This window comes from Podarcis cretensis (genome assembly GCF_951804945.1).
Source record: "Podarcis cretensis genome assembly, chromosome: Z".
Lineage (NCBI taxonomy): Eukaryota > Metazoa > Chordata > Lepidosauria > Squamata > Lacertidae > Podarcis > Podarcis cretensis.
The window spans coordinates 47332967-47354332 of record NC_137184.1 but is presented as its reverse complement, the minus strand read 5'-3'; the positions used below and the strand labels follow the sequence as shown (position 1 = coordinate 47354332).

Below are 21366 nucleotides of genomic sequence, written 5' to 3'. Positions count from 1 at the left end.
CTTCTTATAGTTGCTGCTTACAAATGTTAAGCCATATGTGGTGGTTGGTGGAGGAGCTGGAATGAATAAAAAAAAGCTTGACCCTGAGACATATGGTGAGAGGAGACCAAAAATGCCCCTGCAGCTGAGATCTTTTCAGAGGTTCAAGCCTGCTTCAGATGGGAGTCACCATCTTTGAGGACTACCTGTACCCCTGGACATCCAGTGCTCTCTTTAAAATTCCTGGGGCAGACTGCGGATGAAATTCCTGGTTTAAGACGGCAGATGAAACTATTCCTGATGGAAACTTGCAAGCAAACACCTTGATGCTAAGGAACCTTGTTAGCCTTAGAAGTGAAACAAGCTCCTAGCCTTTGTCTTCACTACCCTTCACAGAAGACATGTCAAACTCAAAATAATATTTTGGTGTGTAGTCTTGGCTTCCAAATTTCAGATATTTGTGTAAATATCAGACTGCTTGTTGGGTTTAATGACAAATCATCTGCCTGAAGCAGTCACCTTTTGCCACTACGTAGCAGGGCCAAGTTTGTATCCTGGGTTTGTATCTTCCCCACAGAAACTAGTACAGTGGTACCTCTGGTTGTGAACGGGATCCGTTCCGGAGCCCCGTTCGCAACCTGAGCAGAACGCAACCTGCGCATGCTCGTGATGTCATTTTGAGCGTCTGCGCAAGTGGCGAAACCCGGAAGTAACCCTTTCCGGTACTTCTGGGTTGCCTGAAAACATTTTAACCCGAAGCATCTTTAACCCGGGGTATGACTGCATAGCAAAGGCAAAGGATCTATATTCTCCTTCAGCTAAGTGTCTATCGATTTAGGGGGCCTGCCAACCTCAGTACACAAGCTGATTTAGCGACCAGCTAACATGTGACTCTCCTTCTACTCAAAAGGCAACTTTTCTGAAGACCCATCAGATACGTTACTTCTGCTGTACGAGTTTGAGGCCAGAGTAAAGCTCGGTGACCCGAAAGTAACCAGTCTTCTGGATACAATTTTGGAAAGGCCCAATATCGATACTAAGATGCTGGAATCAATTGCCTGTAAGAGCCATGTTTGCATTTCATTTGCTTGGTGGGACCATGTGTGCTCCACAGCCCAGTGAATTACTAATCTTTTGGATCTCTGTGGGGCAAACTATTGCATTCACGGGCCTCATATTGCCACAACCATTTCTTTTGCTTTCCTGTTAGTAGTTCAGCTGCAGCCTGCCTTGTAGAAGTTTTGGACCAGAGTTAGTGGTAGTGGAAGAAAGACAGGCTTCTGCCACTCAGACAGTTCGCTTTCCAGTATCTGGCATTCCGCTCCCCGCAACCCGATTGGCAGTCTTTTGTCCATGGCAGTATTATTGCTACAGTGGCCACCAGCTGATCAAAAGAGGTGGTTGAATTTGTTTGATACCAGCTCAGGTAAACGGCAACATTTGAAGCAGGAAAGATTTTCAGCTTCCCCTGTGCTTTTGACTGGTGCAGTCAGCATTTTCCTCACCGGGCAGACTGATGTAACATAGCATAGCAACAGAGCTTCACACTTCTGAAAGTGTCTTGCCTTCCTTTCTCCAGCGCTGGCCATGGCTCCACCGGCTTACTACCCTTCACTCGCCAAGAAGGCCCTCAGAAAGCTTTTGACTATTAGTAAATGTGAACCCTTCGATGGACTCACTTTCAGGTAAGGATGAGCTACACTAAGGGCTATGCATCCTGGCCAGCGGAATCTGCTTTGCAACCTTGTTTACAAGTCCAGGGAGGGGAACTGACTGTCAGCATTCTACTACAGTGGTGCCCCGCAAGACGAACGCCTCGCAAGACGGAAAACCCGCTAGACGAAAGGGTTTTCCGTTTTGGAGGCGCTTCGCAAAACGAATTTCCCTATGGACTTGCTTCGCAAGACGAAAATGTCTTGTGAGTTCCTGCTGGTTTCCCCCCCCCCCCCTTTTCCTAAGCCCTAAGCCGCTTATCAGCTGATCCGCTAAAAGCCGCTAAACCGCTAATAGCGCTAATCCACTAAACTGTCAATGGGCTTGCTTCGCAAGACGAAAAAACCACTATACGAAGAGCCTCACGGAACGGATTAATTTCGTCTTGCGAGGCACCACTGTACTTAACCTGTGTTGCTCAAATAGAACTCAGCAGGGAAGATGATGCAGACAAAACTAGAGTTAGTTGCCTCTGCCTGTCATTGGTTTTGGCCGCACCAACTGTTAAGTCTCCCTGCCTTCCTGCCCTTTAAGTCCCAATGGGTACCTGCTACCACTTATCGCAGCTGTTTTCTTAATGAGATGGGGTACGTGTTGTAAGTGAAGTCCTTGATGAGGCCTCTTCCCTTACATTCTTCCCAGCAAAAGAACCAACCTGCATTCCTTCCTCCATCTGAGTGACCCAATTGATACCACTGGGTAGTGAAGGGCTCTGCCCGGGTGTTTATACTTCACCCTTTGAAGAGGTTGGAAGTTTGGAAAGGAATCTACTGTCCCCTTGGAGAAACTTTGCTGTGTGCTTCTTTGGGGAGGAGTGTGAAACTGACAACTGCTTTGCAGATGAGTCAGAAGGGCATTCTACACATGCTTGCATTGAATTCTCTTTCCCTTTTCTTTGCTGATATTCAGCAAATGTATACATAGCTTGATTCAGCTTACTCTGCCATCTGATGCGCCTGGAGCAGATCCATATGCACTGGTGGAGTCACAGGGCTACTTTGAAGAAGCTCTGAAGATTTTGGATAGCATGGTGAGGAGGAAGTGCCATCAAAATTATTTCCTGGTAATGGCAGTTGGGCTGGGAATTCATGGCTGTCAGGGTTTCCTTTCTTCCGGAGTCACTAAAAGTGGCCACCTGTGCACTATAGACCTTGCCAGGTCTAAGTAATGATATATGGCCTCAATATCTAAAAGGTTTCGGGTGACTGACATGCACTGCTTCATGTGGTTGGGTAGGGGCTTGTGAGCTGAGCTGTTCTGAGCTGTAGCCCAGGTCTTTCTGAACTGAAATTTGTCTGTAGCCAACATAAGTGCTCAAGAAATCCTGCCAGATTTCCTCAAAAGCTATTGTGCTGCATCAAACTCTCATATTATTTCAGTTTCTACTAGAACTACAGCCTCAATGTGAAAACCCTGATCAGTGCTGTTTTCTCCTGGTTACTGGCAGGTGCTGCGGTCCAGTTATCCAGATGAAGAAATATTCTGGCTCATGGTTAGAGCTTGGAACATAGGAGTATACTACAACACTCTGGCCAGATATGTTACAGCTGAGCAATGGTGTCGCGTAGCAATGTTCTTCTTGAATCACCTGAGAGATATATGTACCAGCTACAGGAGAAAGGTATGGAAGGATGAACGAAACAGCTTGAAACAGCTTAACTGTGGTTCTAGAATACGCAGGGAGATGGCCTGTATTGAGCAGGTGCAAACACCATAGCATGCAGTGGATGCAATATGCTAAATGGTAGGTCGTCTCTTTTACATCCTGGAATCACTAGCTGAGATCAGCCATGTTAATCATGAAGGGACCTTGGGTTAAGGAATTTGCCACTGGTGGATGGGGGAATAGGCAGATAGACACAATATCTTGGGTCAAGTTTTCCCCAAAGTTTTCCTAGAAAGCTGCTTGACCTAAATACAAGGGGCTCAAACTGCATTAGACCCCCAGCATTCAATGCATGACACTAATTTGGCTTTTTTTGTGATTTCTGCCCACAGATGACCGCCTTTTACCAAGTATTGATGGACAGACTTCCAGGAGCAAAGGGACCCTCTCCAAATAAGTGACAGAAATCAAGTCCACAGCAAAGGCAGCTGGTGCTGTACTCAGCTTACCAGTCATTTTGTTGCCCAAACCAGATAAATATTTTGGCTCATGGTTAGAGCTTGGAACATAGGAGTATATTACAACTCTTTGGGCAGATAGAATACAGCTGAGCAATGGTGTCATGTTAGGTGAGATAAACTACCACCTTCTAGTTTGTTAGAGATGTTTGTCTGGAGTGGGGTTGTACAATGAATAAAATAGTTTAGCAGTTGCAATGACATTTGTGTTTTCCTATTTATTGGTTTAACTTTCCATCCACCTGGTAGAAGCAAGAAGTTTCTACACCAGGGTACTCAGCAATTTCCTTCAGCCCCCACCACCCCGGAGCGCTGCCATGCTAGCTGGGGTTGAGGGTAGTGAGAGGTATGTCATGTTGACCATCCCATTCCTACACTCAAAAGGCACAAACTAGAAAGCAGTAGCAGCTGTGCAAAACGTAGGGGAAAGTAACACTCAATTGTGTTTTTGCCTCATCCCTTCAGTAAGCTCGCAACTATTCATTTTGTCACTGGCCTGTGCTAGCTAAGACAAAAACCATGCAGGATCTGTATAGGACATAGTAGGAACTACTGTTGTCACTGCTTGAGGTGTCTCTGCTACCAGCCTACAGAAATTTATACAAGTATTGAACAACCGTTTTCCTACAAGTGGGTGGGTGGTTACATTCACACCACTAGGCAGGACTGCAAATCAAGCCACCCTTGGAAGGGGGTCTCCTCCAGTTCCTCTCTAGCTGTCAGTGTAGGCCATCTGATAGACTGCCTCCTTGTGGGTCAACATGCAGACTTTTATTTACCTTGAACCTGCAACACAACGGGAGCAGTGCATGAGAAAGGAAAGTATGTGTTCCTGGATTTGTGGTGAGAAGTATACTACCCTAGACTAGGCCCCCAGAGCCAGTGGCAGCCAATACATTGATGACAAGCCATAGCCCCAGAATAAATCCTCAGCAGACAAGTTCATTGCAACGTTCTGTTTATTAAAAATATATGTCTCCTTGGAAGAAACACTGGTAAACCAACTAGTGTCATGATTGATACTTTCAGCTATGCCATGGGTACATAGGCCTTTTCTCCATGGGCCTAGAAGACAAGGCGACAGGCTATTAGAAAAGAAAAGGAGTTAGAACCTAGAGACTGGCCACCTCAGAAGCTGCTGCTTTTGTGTACAGGCCAGTTCTCAAGAATGTGCCTTGCAGTGCCGGCTGAGTAGAAGTCGCATGTGGCAGCCCCTTGTCCAAACTCCCTCCACCAGGAACTTGTAAATGACAGTTCCCTCATCTTTATTCTTCATAGTCCTGCCAGCAAACAGCAGCTCCAGTGCTACCAAAGTTCCACTTGGTTTTCTTGCAACACAGCCGATGTGGAAACAGCTTCTTGCTTACCAGAATGAATCTCCACAGGATGAGTTTTCACCCATATTTAACAATGAGGCCCGTGCACAAATATCACAATGAATGACAGAGCTACCTACCAGCTATGGAGTGGGCAGCATCACCCTGCTGCAATCTGAGGCCGAGTCCTACTCACTCCCTTAGGACCAGTAACACTGGGGTCTCCTCCCATAACATCCATTGCTGTCATTCCATGGAAAACGGATGCCTATGAGTGCCTGATTCGAGAGCTGGATGGGGCAAGACTGGGGAAACGAGCAAATCTCCTTTTGAATAACAGGCAAGGGCTTGTACCAAACTAGGGAGTGCTTGAAAACTTCTCTCAATAATGATCCAGCTTATTTTCTTGCTCAGCAGGCAAACAAGAAACTTTTTTACCCACACAGCTTACACATTGACGGACATGATTAGGATGAGCATATATCAAGGCTTCCTGGAAGCAACTGCCTCAGTACATGTAAAACTAACAGTCTGTGCCTCACAACAGCGTGCATTCTGAATTCCACCTACCCTTTCCTGTCTTGAAGAACTGCAAGCTGAGGTTGGCCATGTGGGGTATTGGGGGCTCATCTCGGAACAGAAATTATACAGAAATGCAAAATAAGAGGGATGGTGTTCTTCACTGAGCCCCTGGCGATGCACTTGTCAGGAAGGGCTTCCAAGTGTTACAACCAGAATTTGACAAAATTCTGCTAGAATAAGGATTTCCAGAGAAGTCTGTTCTGAATGCGGTTGGGATATTGTATCCATCTAGGATGCAGATTCTCTTCCCATTTTCATCTGCTGCTTTCAGCTTCGCTGTATGGATCTCAAAATGTTATTCCACCAGAAAAAAGTCAGTGGGATGGAGTTCAGTCTCCCTACAGGGAAGTGACCCCATCACAACAAAGAACAGGTGGTGTGCTCATTCCACATGGTCTGTAGGTTGGGTCTGAGTCTGGAATCTATTTACAATGGAACAATCTTAAAAAATAACTTAAAAAACTGGATTGTATACCCGTTAAGTTCATTATTAAAATCAAAAGCTGGGAATAATGAAAAGCCAACACACCAACACAAACATGATTTTGGTTTAACGCCAGCTTTAAAAAAAACCAAAAAACCCAGAAGAAACCTCTCATGCAAACACATCAGGTGACATAAAACAATGTGCAATAGGTAGCATTTTCAATTTGCTTTATGGTGCTCAAATCAACTGCTGAAGCTTCACATGTGGTCCTGGGCTCTCTGCACACATCACAACCACAGCGCCAGTTGCAGTTCTTTCCAAGCCTTCCCTACAAAATTGGATTTCCAAAAAAACACTCAGCAGCACCCAAAGAAACCAAACACTTGGTACCTTTAAATCCACCCTCAGCCACAAAAGGGTTTCTAGGCCACATGGCTGAGATATGACAGTAATATAATTCTTGCACTAACAAAGTACCATTTAAGCAGCCCCCCTCATGTTTTTAGTTTTATATGCATTCTGTTGCCTTCCCTTCCATCACAGTGCTGGGTGAACACTGCACTCTTGGAAAAGCTGCCCCAGGTTGCCAGTCCTCAGCATGTTTACAGGGACAGACAGTGTCCTTATCTGTTGCCTTGGTGGCTCTTTTAAGCTAGTCCTCATCTGCTACCTCCCATCTTGCTTCTTTATTTTAACTCTTGATAGTAATTTTTTTTAATTAAAAAAACACACAAAACTCTCAAATGGGGTTTGCCTCCATTTCTAAAGGAGCAACAGGAAGGTCCATGCAGGAACGGGTGGGGACAGTCACTTGATGAAGGAGATTGGTCCATCCCAAGAAAAAGAAAACAGGACTAGAAAACTCAATTGTCAACCATCTAAAAAAGGGACAGGGATGGTCTTCATGCTCCCCGCCCCCAAGGGCAGGGGGCTGGGGGAGGGGTCTCTGATCTTCTCACAAGTTGATTGGAAAGTGGAGACTTCACAGTTTCTCAGGGGATGGGACCCAAATATAATGCCCAGATTGGTCTTCTATTATCTGTTTGATTTTACTGTAAATCTCTTCCAGAGAGTCTCCTTGTACAATGGCTGGAAAACACAAACCAAAAACAGTTATTTACTAGTGTAGAAGAGACATCAAACTTGGCAAGCTCCTTTCTATCTACCTGAGGAGGGAATTGTACTGCCTCTTCAAGTTCAAATTCTAACATCCAACTTAAGTTGTGGCATCAAGCAAAAGATTGATGGAAGCCAATAATATCTCTATCCCTGTGCTTCTGTATTGTGCATGAGAACAGGTTTCAGGAGCAACTAACTGCAGCAGAACCAACTTGCACTACTTGTTCAGCACTGGAAACAGCTTTCTGAGCCAGCCTACTTTAAAAGACACCAACACGTGAATTTCATCTTGCATTACCTTTTCTAAAGCACACCATGTAACATCTGCTGTAACCTCCTAGGGATACCCTGTACCCTGCTAGAAACCTGATGGAGATGGCAGGAGATTGCTGCAACCTTTTCAAAGGATTGCCAGCCCTGACACTTTTCCAGCCTAGCCTAGCCTGTGCCTTAAAGTCTCCTCCTTTTAAAATCCTTGGTGAGCACAGTTACAGGTGTTGACCATTTCACATGGGGTTCTGCTCCCAGGCCTCAAATGCCCTGCCTTGCCCCCATTCTGCCCTCTTCCAGGTCCAGAAGGACCTGCACACCAATTGGACAAACCTAAAATGGTTGCTGCCTGTACCCTTTTCTTCACAAAAAATGTGAGTGTGAATGTCATCACCAGTCATTCAGGAACAGTCTAGATTCTCACCTGTAAAATATTCTCCAAATTCCTGCTCCAGTTTCATGGCTTTGTCAAATACCTTGTTGGCTTGTTCGTATGTCTGCCTCCGGTTCATCTCCCTGCCAGCCCAAATGGAAGAGACTCAGTACAAATACACGAGACCTGGCACAAGCCCAGGCACATTTCTGGCCACTGTGTAAGAGTGCAAAATCCAAAAATAGGCTTGTGTACAGCTCCACTGGCAATGCTGCAATTGAAACAAGTCGCTTGAAGCTGTAAGTCTTCAGTTTAGGGATAGGTAGCCTGAACAGAAGGTGATGTTGGTCTACAATTCCCATTAGCCCTTGCCAGAACACCCAGTGATCAGGAATTATAGTTATCTGTGGAAAGCTTTCCTTTCTAAGGTGGGCCTATCGGTGGCTGGTACAGGAGATTCTGGAATCCCAACAGGCAAGGGCTGTGTTGATAGAGCATGCAGTGCCCCCTAAGCTGACCCAAGTGCAGAAGAGGCAGCCACTTTCTCTTCATGGCATCCCCTTTTCCCCACTGCGTGTACACGCACACACACACCCTCCAACAGCAGGCAGGATAACAAATATTCACAGCTGCCATACTACTCACATGAGTGCTTCGATGGATTTTGGCTTGATGAAAATGGCGATTGGGTACAGTTGTGCTTGCTGCAACCTCTTGATGGCATTGCCAGACACATCAAGGATACAGTGCTTCCCCTGCAGTACCGAGGGTGCCAGTTATTACCAAGCCTTTGCTAAGCAGTTTCAACAAGCCCCCACAAACAAAAATCCCACTCTAAGATCACAACACACGCCCTGGTCACTAGGTGAGTATAGCTACATCAAAAATCAGATCATGTGTGGGTCTCTCTAGGGCTGGCACTCTCTTGCATGCAATAACCTCCTGAACCTGCAACATCAGTCCCAAAAGGGCCTCAGTGTTTTATTCCCAATTAAAAGTGATGCTTTCAAGTGTCCCAAGCCCACAATAATTTAACTTAAATGTATTGCACTTTGTGCTAGCGGCTCAGTCACAGGGCAGAGAGAACTCATGAACAGTACCTGAGAAGCTATGACAGAAATCCTAAGGAGGTTGCAGCCACAGCTATCACGTGTTGTCCTGGACACAGTTACTTACCCGTTCTGCTACAGCCCGCACAGACTGAATACTGGTCCCATAGAGATTGTCATTGAACTGCCCAGCCTCAATAAACTTGCTGTCTTGAATGTCCTTCTCCATCTGCTCCCGGGATGCCACAAAGTGGTAATCCTGCCCATCTACCTCATTCTCACGCCTAGGCCTGGTAGTGTCTGGAATAGAACATAGCAAATCTGGAATGCATCAGCCCTTTCTGTTGCTCAGGCAGCAATGTCCACAACTATGGGCTCAGAGTCCCCATCTTCTCAGGCAAATTAACAGGTATGGCTAACTTCGGCTGTACAACCCAGCATCTGCAGTATGTTGAAAAAAAGAAGGACCAACTAACAGCAGAATCCTGGCTGCCATGTTGAGCCCTCTCCATCCCTTCTCATTCAAGTATTCAAACAGGGTGCAGGGCTTACAGCCATTGCTGAGGTGCAAGTTTCTCCATTTCACTTTCAATTAACCCACACTAGGCTATCCCAGAACACTCTTCTCCCTGCAGGGGACCAGCACTTACGTGGCACACAGGAACCAAATTTGTGTGGGAACTCTGAGATGAGATCATCATTGACTCGGTCTTTCGTGGGTCCCAGAACGATCACTGGTCTCGCATAGTGAACTGTAAACATAGCCACAAAGATATGAGGGAGCTTTAAAGTGTACTCTCAAGTCAACTCTGAAAAAACTACCCAGGAAAAGCAGAGCAGAGGAGCATGAGAGCTTCCACTCATTGTAGTGCAGCAAGCTCTTCTTTTGCCAACTTACTTTCTTGCCGGGTCACAGGTTCATATGACAGAATTGTGTCCTCTTGCCCTTCTGAAAGAAATGGAGAGGAAAAACAGTCAGCCTGTGCTACAGATGTCTTTGCAGCAACAACCTCCCACCCACCCAAAAGTGGCAGGAGCAGAGTGGCAAAGCACACACAATTCTCAGGTACAAAGCTGCATTTCTCTACAACGATTAGTGAGAAGAACTGCCTTCCCTTCAGTATGTGCTTCTCACCCTGCTCCAACTTTAGAGGGAAGAACCTCTGAGAGACGCCATCTTCCAAAGGATGCCATCCCCAGCACTGAAGGGCAAGTGCCCTAGAGGCACACATTCCAAAGCCTGCAAAATAAATGCAGGCAGCAGCCTCTGTACCAAGGGAAATGGGCATCATCTTTGCATCCAGTTCAGGATTACCCAGTTATCATACTGAACTTATAGCAACATTAGATTCCACCAGTATTTGCAAGATGGTATCATAACTCCACAGGGACAGTATCTGAATGGGAACTACTTAGCATTCAGGCCCTAGAACTAAAAAGAAAATGCAGAGTTTGTGGCTTTGTGGAACCTATCCATCTTACATCCACACACACAAATACATGGTTGAAGATTTATTCTAAGTTCTGTCCCAACACATGTTTGGAGACCTAGCTCTAAAACAGCCCTGAAAGGGGTAGGAAAACAAGTCTTGTCCTCCAACACAGAGTGAAGCAAGCAGAGGATCTTGAGGGTTTGCATGCAGAAAGTATGGGACAAAGGGGAGGGACACTTACTGGAACTACTCTCGCTGTCACTGGTGTTTGATGTCACGCTCTCTGCAACCAAGAAAGAGACCCTGATTCAGTACAAACAGATGCAACAAGAGAAGACAAACACCAACTGATGATGACAAGAACAGGGGTGGGGTGGGGTGGGAGAGAGAAGAACAGTGCAAGGGCAAGCTGAACAGATAGTACATGCTCTAAGTCCCCACCTTATGGTAACTTGGTGCATTCTTTGAGGAAATATTGTCTCCCCTACTCTCTAGAAGCAAAAAGATTCATGGATCTCTTGCCAAGACAAAAGTGCAACACCACATATATCCTGCCACCCCCAGTAGCTCATCCCCAGCAGGTGTACACAGGGGACCCCAAGCACAGGCAGGAGAAGCTCAGACATACAATCCTGCTTCTAGTTTGCTTCCTTTTCCTAGTCATTAAGGCACAATCTTATCACTGAGAGTTACAAGAGGGGGTTGGGAAAAGGAAAGGTAGGTGCTGGCAGAGCAGGCAGGTGAAGACAAGACAAAAAACTACAGGGCTGCCCTAAGATACTGCAGGCTGAGGGATTCCCATTTCTATGGCATGGGTGAAAAGGGGCTCTCAGACAATGCCAACAGGGCAGAAAGCAAGGCTTCATCCACTTAGGATTTCCTAACACCAGGACCTCCTTTCTGCCTTGCCAACATCCTTCCCTAGAACTTGCTTGCAAGTAATCAGGAAGTCCTGGCCCGTTTACTGTACTCCTCACTGCACTCTAGTGGTGAGCTGTCTTTTAGGGACAGGTTCACAAAGCCTATTCACTGGCCACAGGCTAGAAGTGGGCTCAGTTCTCTTGCTCCATAACAGGCTACGGCCCACATGATGTTCAGAAGTGGCCATGGTCTGACTGGGCTCAGGGACTGGTGTGGCTGCTCCAAGCGCAGAAGCTTGTTTCCAGTCACACACATGCTAGCAATGAAAAGTGATCATGTGCAGTGAAATTTCACTTACTCAGGTTCTTTGCGCCATAATAATCGTCACTTAACCCAGGGAAGTCCTGATTCACAGCCAGCCAGAAGTGGGAGAGGGGAGAGAAGAGAAGAGAAGAGGAGAAGAGAAGAAAAGAGAAGAGAGAGGAGAGAGGAGAGAGGAGAGAAGAGGAGAGGAGAGACAGAGCCAGGACAGCATTAGTGACAGGAGTGCAGAATGGCAGAGAGCTGCAATAGCAAGTGAAGTTAAAGCTCCTGACCAACACTTTCAAAGATCCTCTCTGCCCCAAACCCTCTGGGCATTCAGAAATTCCTGCCCAAAGCTCTAGCTCAGCCACCTCCCAAAGGCCAAGACTATTCAGTTTCCCAACACATTTTAGCACCAATGTTTCTGGGTATTTCTGAGCCCTAGTTAATACTGCTTAATACTAGATGATCTAGTCCAGGGATGGGCAACTTGTGACTTTTCAGGCGCTGCTGAACTCTCAACTGTCATCATCTCTGACCACTAGCTATGCCAGTTATAGCTGACACGAGTTCAGAGTTCAACAACACCTGGAGAGCCACAGGTTTCCTACCCTTGATTTAGTGAATGCCTCAGACAAAGGGGTGCTTCAGCAGAATCACTGACAGAGAACTGCAAAGAGCAGCCACCTCTCTGTGGAAGAAGCAGAGTATAAGACCCTGTGTTTTTGAGCCACCAGACTAACCAGGTCAGTGTCACCAAACTCCCTTGTTCTTCCAAAATTCTCCTGGGCAACTGGTACCAAGAGGCATGGACTCCAGCAACAAGCCCAAGAAAAACACTGACAAACAGGTGGCTTTGTCCATTTCATTCATTTCCCCCATTAATCCACACTTGCCACTCTTAATTCTACAGCTGACTGCAGGTATCAGCATGAAACTGTTTGTAGATGAACAATACAAGAGGAAGGAGCTAGCCCCAGATATCAGCCCTGTTCCACAAAGCACAGACTGTGAAGACCTCTTGCAGAACTGGGAGCTTTTCCAGGCATTTCAATACACTCTCTGGCTCCCACAAGCCCAGCATTTGCAACCAAGCTTTTTGATTGCTGCTTTTCTTGCAGTGTCAATGACAGGAGAAGGCACGCTGGCCCCTGCCAGTCTGTATGCTTTACATGCAGAAGGTCCCAGTTCAAGTCCTTGTATTTCCTCATTTAAAGAAAAAGGATGCAGGTGAAAGGAAAGTCACTGGAAAAGCACTGCCAGTCAGAGTAGACAATACTGGGCTAGATGACAAATCATTTGTCCTGGAATAATTCTGCCTCGTATGAAGGCATTAAGGTAGGTTAATATTAGAGCCCATGACACAGGGGCAGCCAAGCCATACTTAGCCACACACGAGCCTGACAGCAAAAACAGGGCAGTTCTTTCATCAGTGACCTGTTCCCATATATATGGCATTAAGAGAGTGTTCTCCATTAAGTCACATGTACTTTACAAGACTATTGCTGTTTTAGAGAGTGCCTCAGTAGCCCAAATTATGCAACCTTTATGTATTACACTGGTGCACATCTTTTTGCCTGTTGGCTCAATCTATTTTGCATCACAGGGCGGAGAAGGGAGGTATGCTGGCAACCAAAGCCCTGCATTTTCACCAGCAACTTCTGTGATACCCACAGGACTGGGCTCTCCAAAAACACCGGTTGGAGCAAGCTGCATTACTGTATCCCTATACAGGCTTTTTGGCCTATGACAGTAGAGAAGGGAGAATGTTGGTCAGTCACCAGAAAGTTAGGAAAAGGTGGCATACTCAAGAGGCTGGCAGATCCCCTATCAAAGGACACAAGTTTCAAGGGTGGTCTGGAAGCATAACTAGTGCAGATAAGGTAAGGGAGAGCAAGCAACAGTGACTGGGGATACCAGGAACAACTGGCAACCTCTCCTACACCAGTGCTTGTTTCAACTTGACGACAGCAGGGAACAGAACACCTCTTGGACTTGCATCATCTCTCAACACAGGCAGGTGAACAGCAATGCTCACTCCAAGGGGCTGTTCATGGCCTTGGGGAAGCTGAGGCCTTTCTGGATAGTGCAGTCCCCATTGCAGTGCCGAATCCAGCAAGGCCTCACTACCACAGGTGCTGGAACAGTATTTCTTGTGAGCAGCATGCTGCTCCTTGGCCACAGGATCCTCCCAAGCCAGAATTTGAGCAGGGCAGCTGCTACTTACGGTCCTGTACGCTGCTCTCCTGAGCCATGTTCTCTTTGCTCTTGTAAAATGGGAACTTTCGAGAGAGGCGGAAACTCTTTTTACGTTTCGTTTTGATCGACTGTGAAGAAGATGGAGATGGAAGGAGGGGGAAGAAAGAAAAAAACAACAAAAAGAACAAAAAGAACAAACAATGGAGTTTAAAGCATGCAAGAAAAAATAAAATGAAAAGGCAATGATGATCAGTGTCAGGGAAGCTACCCCCTCAAATGAAATAATGGAAATTACATGTAAACGGGAATAAGAGAAAAATTACGTGCAGAGAAAAATGGGGTTTAGGGATGGTGGAAGATGACTAACCAATCAGCATTTCCACAGCAACAAAGATGTGTCCCTTATGGCCCAACCCTTTCATCACCAGAAGGGTCACTAACACTTCCCTGTCTGTGGCTTCCCCACCACTCAATATATTCATAGTCCCTGCATTCCGTCAACAACTTTGAGCCAGTTCTAGTGCATCTGCGGTTGGCAGTCAGTAACGTAACCTGTGCCATGGGGAACAAAAGCAGGATGCTGCAAGACTAATGGGGCAGGGCTTTAGGCTTTATCTTCATGTCCGAGGACAAATCAAGTTCCAGTCCACAAGTTTTTCTTAAGGATGCTCCAGCTACCAAACTTAGGCTCAAATAATTCCACCAACCCCTGATCTAGATTAACTGTTGTACCACCTTGGACAGTGCATGATTACATTTATTAAGTTACCTCATTAACCATTCCTGTGTGCCAACCCTCCCCCCCCCCTTCAACAGCACTTACCCGATTGGACTCTATCATTCCAGTTCGGGCATGGAACTTCACAGTTTTCAACCGTGCTCTTTCCTTCTTTTCCACTCTGATTACATCAAGAGAAAAAGATATTATTACATTCAAGTGTGGCTCCCCGCACACCATTTCTTTCTCAGACATACCACAATGAGTGGTTAGCCATTCTTCCTACCAGGTCTGCAGTTCTACATTAGATGGGGCAAAGTTTACAGCCACAGCCATTCTCTGTGATGGGTAGCACCTTCCCTGCCCAGCAGGACATGAAGAAATGTTCACTTTGCTTGCCATAAATCAGTGAAGAGCCCAAAAAAAGGCCACCCCTCCCTGACTACCTACTTTTAGCAGGCTATTTCAGGCACACCTGAAAGATAGCAGGCTGGCCAAGGGTGGGCAATATCAGCTGGAAACTAGCTCTTATTACAGAATGAACACTCACCTTTTCTTGCTGGGAATGACGCCAATTTGCTCGCTCTCTCCATGAGGGGTCACGAGCCTCGCCTGCCACCACTCATCATCTGAGGCATTGATCACATGCAAGATGTCCCCGTAAGAAAAACTCAGTCCTTGACTGGGCAAGCAGCTGTCCCGAGTTCGGTCATAGTCAAAAAGGGCTCTGTACAGGAATGAAGAACATTAGGAGTACAGGATGATGCCTTTGGCAAGTCAGATCACTGATTCACCTAGTTCAATACTGTCTACACAAGGAACCTCAGACCTGGGGGCCAAATGTAGCCCCTCTCCATATTGTTCTCAGGATTCTTACTTGGTCATGCTTCATGTCCTGCTTGAGTGCTGTTGCCTGGCTGGAATGCATCTTGTGTGGCTGGAATGTAGCCTACTGTATTAAACTAGGAGACTCTGAGCTACTTTTCTCTGGCCCTGCCCACTACTGGCATGTGGCTCCCTTCCTTATGAGGGCACATGGCTCTGGGGCTTTAAAAGGTTCCCAAGCCCTGGGAACCAAGCTGGAGCACTACAGGGTTTCAGGCAGGAGTCTTTCTGAATCCAACCTGGAGATGCTGGGAAGAAAACTTGGGGCCATCTCCATACAGAATGTGGGCTTTACCACTGAGCTAAGGCCTTCCCTTCAGTAAGATCTCCATTGCGCTCAGGTCTTTGTTTCTGATAAGCTCTCATTCACACAAGATTCCTGTAACTGGACACCTTGAGACATATCCATATACCAAGTAAAACTATTTATGCCCCACAATTATTCAGGTTTTCTTGTGCAGCAGTTGAGTAGCTGGCTGGAGAAAACAAGCAGGCAGCAGTTGGTTAACTCCTCCAATTCAGAAGGGCAGTACAGCTGAATAGGCCAACTTTCTGGAATGGAATTGTGGCCCAGTGTCTGTTCCTAGAACAGTACTTCATGCTGGCTCTCAGTGTTAAAATTAAGATTTTTACTTTAATTATCTTGAAAAATCATAATATTCAGCAGTCAGAGTGTTAGCTAGCCCACTTGGAAGAAGGAAGTGCCATAGCCAAGCAACAATTTGCAAAGTGCCTCCATTGAGCACTACACATAGCATTCAAGCAAAGTGCTGTCAGAGGGCTTTCCACAGACGCACATGGCTGAAACTGTTTAGCAAGTCCATCAAATAGGCTCCAGCTATTGACACTGAATTATGTATATATTTAATTATTCTGTATCTTAAGAATGTTGTACAATTGCTTTTTATGTTTTGTAAACTGCTGAGAAACAATCTGTGCATTAACAGTTTGTTGACTCTGCCACGGGCAATACAGCTCTAATTCAAAGAGGATAACCAAGAAGCTGCTCTGAAACACTGGATTTCAAGTACAGTGGTACCTTGGGTTACATACGCTTCAGGTTACAGACTCCGCTAGCCCAGAAATATTACCTCGGCTTAAGAACTTTGCTTCAGGATGAGAACAGAAATAGAGGGACTTCCGGGTTAGCGCCTCCGGTAATGGTGGAATTCCTCTGATCGGGAGGAATTTGCTTCGTAGGAATCCGGGTCTGGCCGCCACGGCGAAGGCGGAGACCCACTAGAAATCACAGGCGGGTGAAGCCTGTGTACGTGGGATTCGGCTGGCACCTTTTGCGCCTCCCCTACTCGCGGGGAAACCCGGTTTCGGGGATCCGGAGCGATGTGGGGTGAGCGGCGCGGTGCTTCAAATTGACTGCTTCTTCCACAGAGCGAAGCCGCATAGCTGTTGCCGGAGAGCACTGACTTTTTCCTGTGGACAATTTGATCTTAAAGCAACTACCCGTGAGTAGAGCAGAGAATTGGATTTTTAAACGTCTTAATTTGGTGCCGAAACGGGGAGGTCTAAATCAGGAAGCCCACCTTCCCCTTTTGTAAATAGATTGAAGCAATGAGGATGCAAGCTGAAGTCTCGGAAAGCCTATTGTGAAGGACTAAATTTCCATCAGTAAAAAATACTAAACCCCCCTTGGTGGCAGGAGAAGAGGGGGGAAAGTTTTGGACTGAGTATACCTGCAGGAGAGAGCGAACAGAGTTAATATACCACCGCTCCGATCCTGGAAACGGGCTGCCAACAGGACTGACCGTGATTAGAACGTTCACTGACAGTTAGTTAAGTAAGAGGAATACATTGTTTCCATGGTCTCCGTCTGCGTTTAAAAAGAAGTAAAAGTAACAAAAAATTGAAACTAACTTTATTGTTTGAATTGAGCTTAAAAGGACTAATACAAATAGAAACTGTTTCCCTCTAGAGGAACTGTTTCCCTTTAGAGGAAGCTTTTGAAACTGTCACAAGAGTTGAGCTGGGGGAATTTCCAGCTGCAAGATAAAAACCTGTGAGATTCTGGGGACCTTGAATCGGTTAAGAATGTTGACAGAAGAGGCCTTAGTGGTTGTATTATGTAAGATAAGTGACTCACTGGAACAGCTTCACAAAAAGGTGGATGTGGTAACTACCAAAATTGACAATTAGGGACAAAAAGTGAACACCAATATAGAAACTATTCAGAAACTGACACAGGAATCTACTTTGACATGGCAAACTGTGGAGAAGGCTAGGGAGAAAGTTATTGCCGTTGAACCTAAAGTAACACAATTGGAGAGAGAGAGAGTCCCAGCCTTACAGATGCAATTTGATGACCATAAGTTGATGCCTGCTATGATTGAATTTAAAGAAAATCAGATTTCGAGGATCAGAGCCCTACCTGAACTGGAGAAGGAAAGTTTGATAGATTTCCTTAGACAGGAATTTGATGACTTTTGGGACCGGGAATTGGGTCAAGAAGAGATTAAAACTGTGAGGGCTCTCGGACTTGGAAGAGGAGGGAAAAAAGAGAAGAACAAAATAAGAGACTGTTGGAACTACCAGAGGAACCTAGAAGAACAACAGTCAAGAGTGGAAATTTTGAAAGACGTCCTGAAATACCTTTCGGATCTTAGATTTAACTACGGAGATTTGGTTGCCCTGTCGAGAAGGAATAAAATCATCTTTAGGTGGGAGTTTCCCCAAGATCTACTCTTTAGCCTCAAAGGAAGGAAAATGAAAATAAGATCAGTGGAAGACAAAGTAAAGTTCATGTATAAATATGAAGAAGACTCGCAGAAGGGACTTGGAAAAGAGTTAAGAGCATCGGACAGAAGATCACCAGGTTGATGGACTATAGGGAATTGGCGGATATGACTGGCAGAATCCAGGACCAGGGAGAAGAGTCGGTGGAAGAAGATTGGAAAAAGTTTAAAGACTATTTATAAAAATATTGTAAAATTAATGAGTGTTAGAAAAATGTTGGAAAGGAGCTATATGGCTTTAGTAGAAATGTTACAAGGAATTAAGTACAAATAGATTATTAGAGTATTAAAGGGAAAATAAAGTTAAAATATGTTAAGACAATTATATATTAAACGGAAAAATAAGGTTAGAATATGTTAAGATAAATTACAGGACAGAAAACAGAGGAAGATGGAAAGGAATTGCTGAAACAGTTAATTAAAGTGGAGTACAAAAAGGGAGGTGTGAGGAGGTCGTTGAAACAAGTAAATGAAAGTTAAGATACTGAACTTATTAGATGTGTTTTAAATTGTGTTTGTTTGGTTTTGTTAATTTAATGTTTGGGGGTTGGTGTTGTGTGGTGTTTTGTTTTTGTATTGTATTGTTTTGTTTAATTCTTTGTCTTTCTTTTGCAGTCTTTAAAATGTTAATAAATATTATTTTTAAAAAAAGAGAGAACAGAAATCGTGCAGTAGCAGTGCAGCGGCAGCAGGACGCCCCATTAGCTAAAGTGGTGCTTCAGGTTAAGAACAGTTTCAGGTTAAGTACGGACCTCCGGAACGAATTAAGTACTTAACCCGAGGTACCACTGTATCAGTGAGTTTCTCTAACGGCTACAAATATGTGGCTTTCAAAGTCTGCAACTTCTATTTGTGTTCTCCAAAAGTGGTGGAACTATTTCTTCTGCCAAACAGGATGCTCCAAAGTTCTTTGCCACCCTGTCCTAGGACTTCAGTGGTTATACCTTGCCCAACAGTTTAACAATCTTTAGGGTGCTGTCATTTCCAGAATTCCACTTTCTCCCCACTAAAGGGGCCACTTTCTGCTATACTGAATTCTTTGAAAGCCAGACTCCTTCCTACCTGCTGTGGTCTCCTTCAAGTACCTTTAGCATTCTCCCGGAAGGAGAGAAGGCGAGAGCTCACGTTGGACTTAGGGATTTATTTGCTGTACTGAGTAAGGCACCTAGGCAGTACCTCAGCCAGGGTCCGTATGTGCACTATGAGACTGTCTTGCAACCCAACACAATTTTTCAACAAGCCTAGTAATTACCACTACCTGCAGCATGACAGACCATTCCAACAGTTTCAGTTAAAACCTGCTCGAAACTACCCCACCCGGAAGAGTTGGGCAGGTTAGCCCAAGTGCAAAAGGACTTGCAGAATGCTGTCTCAATCACAGGAGCATTCAAGAATGTTACACAAGCTAGCTTAACAGTTAACAAGAAGCCCTTACAGCACAGGCAATCTATCTTTAAAAAGGCAAACTATGTGAGCTGAAAGTGTCTATGAAGGTGGGGAGCTCCAGAAGACATATCCACCAGCAGCAATAAGCAACAAACCAGTTGAAACCATCCATGTACTTCAATGAGCCAACAACTCTCAGCTACAAAACTGGCTTGTGCTTTACGCAACTGGATCAGATTGCTTAAGTTTGGTATCTCCCCCAAAGTTAGGGAAGACCCAAGTCTCTGAAATCCTTGTGCCCAACAAGTCTTCATGAGGCGACAGATTTGTTAGCCTCTTACAGGCATAGTGTCAGCAAGCAAAGAGAAAAGAAGCAAAGGAATAGCTCTGCTGCTACAGGTTCATCTTGTCCCTCCCTACCTAGCTGTTCTGTCCAATTAGCTGCTCAAAGCAGTTATCCTGTGACAAACAGAGAAGTGGCAGCGGTCAAGTTACAGAAGACTGCACACATAGGGTAAATCATAGGTAGCCTGCTGACCTCAGCAACTTTGTATTTTATTTAACAAGATTTACACATCACTTAATCAACAAAAAGCCTGTTCACATAAAATATTCGTTATAAATATAAAAAGTTAAAAACAAGCTGACCTATTACAATATATATATATATATATATATATATATATATATATATATAAATAAATAAAACAAGCAGTTTTAAAACAAACATACAAAATAAATTGTGTGTTAAAATTACCTGCCTGTTTTTTTAAGCAGGTGCCAAAATACAGCAAAGCTGCCTGCCTAATAGTAATACTTTTCTCATCTAAAAATGGCTTCCCTTCCAGAAGGCAATAGCAATCCAACTCCTTTTCTTTCTACAGATAGCAAGATACAGAGGCAGATTTAGGGGAGTGGTTCGTTCGCACTAGGCACTGAGCGAAGATGGCACCATAACAATAACAACAACAGAGGGCGAGAAGCGGAGAGGTGGCACCAAATTTTGGTGTCACACAGGGCCCCATTGAAATTTAAAAGCCCAAGGTCCACCACCGCAACACACAAAGGACACACACAAGGAAAATACATATGCAGGGTGCCGCTGAAATTTTAAAGGCCAACATCCACCACTGCAATACAGACAGGACACACACATGGGAAATACAGACTAATATAGCATGGTGTCACAGAGAGGTGACAAAGGCTATATTCAATTTAGCTACACAGTGTCTTGGCCTAAAGGATGACACTCAAGGCATGTAGCAAACTCTCCCAGCACAGCCAAGCCACTGCTGAATGTGCTTGAGCCGTGAAAGGTACTGCTACCAATGAAAAGGCAACATGTGTCAGTAAAATCTTTGATGTCTAAAAGAACAAAGCTAAGTATCACAAGATACCTCCTTTTCCTGGAAAAAAGAGACTTCCAAAAAAATCAGACAGACCTTCTACTAGTACAGCACACTCAAAGGAATGTCCAGGAGGACCAATATGTATTCATCTATGAGAAAGGGTGGAAACTTTACTCACCGGACATAGAGAGACCGCTTTTCACTTGTCCGAAGAGAGCCAGATCCTGAACTCATGCTGCTGTTCATCATCTGTTCTCTGAGGTCATGGATCTTAGACTCAAAACGGCTGTACTCTGCAAGAAAAATGATGCTGGTGAGTTCAGGGAGGAAACAGGCACACAACACCTTTGCTCACCTAGTGTCCCCATTCAATTAAGCACAATATATATTTTATATGCAAGGGACCAGAAAGAAGCTCCAAAATGCACATTGTGAAGACAGTTCACATTAGCTATCAAGGGCCAACTGAGATCTGGGTCTAGAAAGCTGCAGATTGTATAAGTCGGATCATGGCATTCCTGCTCAATAGTGCA

General features: G+C 45.1%; 2 protein-coding genes across 15 annotated transcripts in view; one reads left to right on the top strand and one right to left on the bottom strand.

The window, feature by feature from the left end:
- TEX11 (testis expressed 11) overlaps positions 1-4017 on the top strand; it is a 47318-nt gene extending 43301 nt beyond the window's left edge. For 3 of the 4 annotated variants that reach the window (XM_079962699.1, XM_079962698.1, XM_079962701.1), the window contains 5 exons: positions 890-1039; positions 1559-1664; positions 2602-2722; positions 3140-3313; positions 3691-4017. In XM_079962699.1, coding sequence (XP_079818825.1) covers positions 890-1039; positions 1559-1664; positions 2602-2722; positions 3140-3313; positions 3691-3759 — 620 coding nt within the window. In that variant the 3' untranslated portion in view covers positions 3760-4017. The remainder of the gene's footprint in view (positions 1-889; positions 1040-1558; positions 1665-2601; positions 2723-3139; positions 3314-3690) is intronic. The other variant, XM_079962700.1, reaches the window with a different exon arrangement.
- Positions 4018-4757: 740 nt separating this feature from the next.
- Positions 4758-21366, bottom strand: part of DLG3 (discs large MAGUK scaffold protein 3) — a 117255-nt gene continuing 100646 nt past the window's right edge. For 7 of the 11 annotated variants that reach the window (XM_079962704.1, XM_079962710.1, XM_079962708.1 and 4 more), the window contains 11 exons: positions 21012-21126; positions 15017-15193; positions 14572-14647; positions 13777-13876; positions 10627-10668; positions 9851-9901; positions 9603-9704; positions 9080-9252; positions 8549-8658; positions 7955-8046; positions 4758-7230 (listed from right to left, as the gene is read on the bottom strand). In XM_079962704.1, the coding sequence (XP_079818830.1) occupies positions 7124-7230; positions 7955-8046; positions 8549-8658; positions 9080-9252; positions 9603-9704; positions 9851-9901; positions 10627-10668; positions 13777-13876; positions 14572-14647; positions 15017-15193; positions 21012-21126 (1145 nt within the window). In that variant the 3' untranslated portion in view covers positions 4758-7123. Of the gene's footprint in view, positions 7231-7954; positions 8047-8548; positions 8659-9079; positions 9253-9602; positions 9705-9850; positions 9902-10626; positions 10669-11604; positions 11651-13776; positions 13877-14571; positions 14648-15016; positions 15194-21011; positions 21127-21366 lie in introns of all 11 variants that reach the window. The other 4 variants (XM_079962709.1, XM_079962706.1, XM_079962711.1 and 1 more) reach the window with 3 other exon arrangements.